Genomic DNA, 3,978 nt, shown 5'->3' on the forward strand with positions numbered 1-3,978 from the left:
GGGCCATCTCACTCGGTCTGGACATAACGTGACAGTTTATACCCAGATTTAGGAGAGTGACTTCATCCTCAGTGAGGTTGATTCCAGCAAGGTCCAGGAAGCCGTCTCTTGGTCGTGGAATTGCCATAGGTCCTCCATATAATGTTGTTAGTTTCTTGATAATCCTTGTTTCAGTGCTGAGGTGATGTCGGTCTGTGAGGATGTCGAGGTGTTGCTCGATACGAGTACGGAAGTTTTCGTCGATGTTGCTGTTTCTCCATTGGTTTGTAGCATGAAGTAGTTGCATTTTGTTGTCTTTGATTTCATTTTCAGCTTTGTGTATCTGATTTCCAATCAGATCTTGGCGATATTTTATCGCGAAAGCTAGATTCCTTGCTGCTGGGTCGGGCGTTTTAATATCAGTATATTTTGGTAGCAGTCTTTCTTGTAAACATATATTATTAAATATGTCCAAAAGAGTAAGATTAATAATTCTAACACGAATTTTCTCAATATTTCTTATGTTTCTTTTCACTGTCGATGATAATTGAAAAATCAATTATCCAAAATTAATTTTTATTTCTAGTCTGACTCGACACTTGAACGCGTTTCGTAATAACTTATTACATTTTCAAAGACTTTAGTTTACACACACACAACTATAACCTGTAAACACTAAACAGAGTCCTACTGTGCAATAATTTATATGGCTTTCATTTTATATCCCTGCATTTGGGTGAGGTGATATGTTACAACAGTTTTGGATGAGGTGAAAACACATGACAGAACACGAAACAATGGGTATGATATTGGGTAAGTTTTAAAGGAAAGAATGGAAGTAACTGCAAAGGGCCTATTGGCCCATATTTCTTGATTTTTCTATATTGATGCGGAGTCTTGAAGTGGGTCCATTAAGAAGTCCACTAAGGAACATATAATCTCTTCCCACAACCAGACCATCACCAGAGAATTCTTAACTAAAAACACAGAAATCATCGACAGATACAGCGATAGCAGGCGGTTAGATATCTGCGAGGCACTACACATCAAGAAGTCAACACCAGCAATCAACAGCCAATTAATGCACACCTATATTCCACCCACTTCAATACTCCGCACCAATATAGAAGCATCAAGAAATATGGGCTAATAGGCCCTTTGCAGTTACTTCTATTCTTCCCTTTAAAACTTACCCAGTATCATACGACACATGGAGGGTGTCGACACATGGGCGTCGACACATGGAGGGTGTCGACACATGGAGGGCGTCGACACATGGGATCGTCGACACATGGAGGGTGTCGACACATGAAGCGGCGACGACACATGGAGGGCGTCGACACATGGAGGGTGTCGACACATGGAGGACGTCGACACATGGAGGGGTGTCGACACACAGAGGGCGTCGACACATGGAGGAGTGTCGACACATGGAGGGCGTTGAAACATGGAGGGCGTCGACACATGTAGGGCGTCGACACATGGAGGGTGTCGACACATAGAGGGCGTCAACATATAGAGGGGTTCGACACAGGGAGAGGTGTCTACACATGTAGGGCATCGACACATGGAGGGCGTCGAAATATAGAGTGCGTTGACACATGGAGAACGTCTACACATAGAAGGCGTCGACACATGGAGGGTGTCGACACATAGAGAACGTCGACACATAGAGGGCGTGGACACATCGAGAGGTGTCGACACATGGAGAGGGTCGGCACATGGAGGGTGTCGACACATATAGGGGTATCGACACATGGAGAGCGTCAACACATGGAGGGTGTCGACACATGGAGGGTGTCAACGCCCTTCATGTGTCGACGCATGGAGGGTGTCGACACATGGAGGGCGTCAACACATGGAGGGGGTCGGCATATGGAGGGCGTCGACACATGGAGGACGTCGACACATAGAGGACGTCGACACATGGAAAACGTCGACACATTGAGGGCGTCGACACACGTAGGTGTGTCGACACATGTAGGGTGTCGACACATGGGGAGAGTCGACACTTAGAGGGCGTTGACAGATGGAGAGCGTCGACAGATGGAGGACATCAACACCTCGAGGACGTCGACACATGGATGGTGTCGACACATGGAGAGCATCGACACATAGAGGTCGTCGACACATGGAGGGCGTCGACACATGGAGGGCGTCGACACATGGAGGGCGTTTGAAACATGGAGGGGTGTCGACACATGGTGAGCGTCGACACATGAAGGATGTTGACACATGGAGAGCGTCGACATATGGAGGAATGTCGGCACATTGAGAGCGTCGACACATGGAAGGTGTCGACATATGGAGGGCTCGACACATGGATGGTGTCGACACATGGAAGGCGTCGACACATGTAGGGCGTCGACACGTAGAGGACGTCGACACATGGAGAACGTCGACACATGGATGACCTCGACATATGGATGGCGTCTTAACATGGGGAGCGTCGAAACATGGAGGGCGTCGACACATGGAGGGCGTCGAAACATGGAGGACGTTGACACATAGAGGGCGTCGACACATGGAGGGTGTCGACACAAGGAGGGCGTGGACGCAAGGAGGGCGTCGATACGTAGAGGGCGTCGACACATGAAGGGCGACGACACAAGGAGGCCGTCGACACATGAAGGGCGTCGACACATGGAGGACGTCGACACATGGAGGGTGTCGACAGATGGAGGGCGTCGACACATAGAGGGCGTCGACACACGTAGGGTGACGATACATGGCGGGCGTCGACACATAGAGGACGTCGACACATTGAGGACGTCGACACATGAATGGTGTCGACACATGGAGGGTATCGACACATGGAGGGCATCAACACATGGAGGGCGTCGACACGTGGAGGACGTCGACACATAGAGCGCGTAGACACATGGAGGGCGTCGACACATGGAGAGCGTCGACACATGAAGAGCGTCGACACATGGAGGGTGTAGACACATGGAGGGTGTAGACACATGGAGGGGTATCGACACATGGAGGGCGTCGAAACATGGAGGGTGTCGACACATAGAGGGCGTCGACACATGGAGGGCGTCGACACATGGAGGGCGTTGACACATGGAGGGCGTTGACACATGGAGGGTGTCGAAACATGGAGGGTGTCGACACATAGAGGGCGTCGACACATGGAGGGCGTCGACACATGGAGGGTGTCGACACATAGAGGGCGTCAACATATAGAGGGGTTCGACACAGGGAGAGGTGTTTACACATGTAGGGCGTCGACACATGGAGGACGGCGACACATGGATAGTGTCGACACATGGAGGGCATCGACACATGGAGGGCGTCGAGATATAGAGTGCGTTGACACATGGAGGGCACCGACACATGGAGAACGTCGACACATAGAGGGCGTGGACACATCGAGGGATGTCGACACATGGAGAGGGTCGACACATGGAGGGTGTCGACACATAGAGGGCGTCGACACATGGAGGGGTGTCGACACATGGAGAGCGTCAACACATGGAGGGTGTCGACACATAGAGGGCGTCGACACATGGAGGGTGTCGACACATAGAGGGCGTCGACACATGGAGGGGTGTCGACACATGGAGAGCGTCAACACATGGAGGGTGTCGACAAATGGAGGGTGTCAACGCCCTTCATGTGTCGACGCATGGAGGGTGTCGACACATGGAGGGCGTCGACACATGGAGGGCGTCGGCATATGGAAGGCGTCGACACATGGAGGGCGTCGACACATAGAGGACGTCGACACATGGAGAACGTCGACACATTGAGGGCGTCGACACACGTAGGAGTGTCGACACATGGAGGGCGTCGACGCATGGAGGGTGTCGACACATGGAGGGCGTCGTCACATTGAGGGCGTTGACACACGGAGGGCGTCGACACATGTAGGGTGTCGACACATGGAGAGAGTCGACACATAGAGGGCGTTGACACATGGAGAGCGTCGACACATGGAGGACATCAACACCTCGAGGACGTCGACACATGGAAGGTGTCGATACATAGAGA

The 3,978-nt window shown here is 51.5% G+C and overlaps 1 protein-coding gene across 1 annotated transcript; it reads right to left on the reverse strand.

Moving 5' to 3' along the window:
* Window positions 1-1,161: 1,161 nt before the first annotated feature.
* On the reverse strand, window positions 1,162-1,737 carry LOC138362906 (keratin-associated protein 10-10-like). The gene has a single exon (XM_069321483.1). It carries the CDS (start codon window positions 1,735-1,737, stop codon window positions 1,162-1,164), a length of 576 nt encoding a protein of 191 aa, XP_069177584.1.
* Window positions 1,738-3,978: the final 2,241 nt, after the last annotated feature.

Source organism: Procambarus clarkii, chromosome 9 (genome assembly GCF_040958095.1).
Source record: "Procambarus clarkii isolate CNS0578487 chromosome 9, FALCON_Pclarkii_2.0, whole genome shotgun sequence".
NCBI classification, from domain to species: Eukaryota; Metazoa; Arthropoda; class Malacostraca; order Decapoda; family Cambaridae; genus Procambarus; species Procambarus clarkii.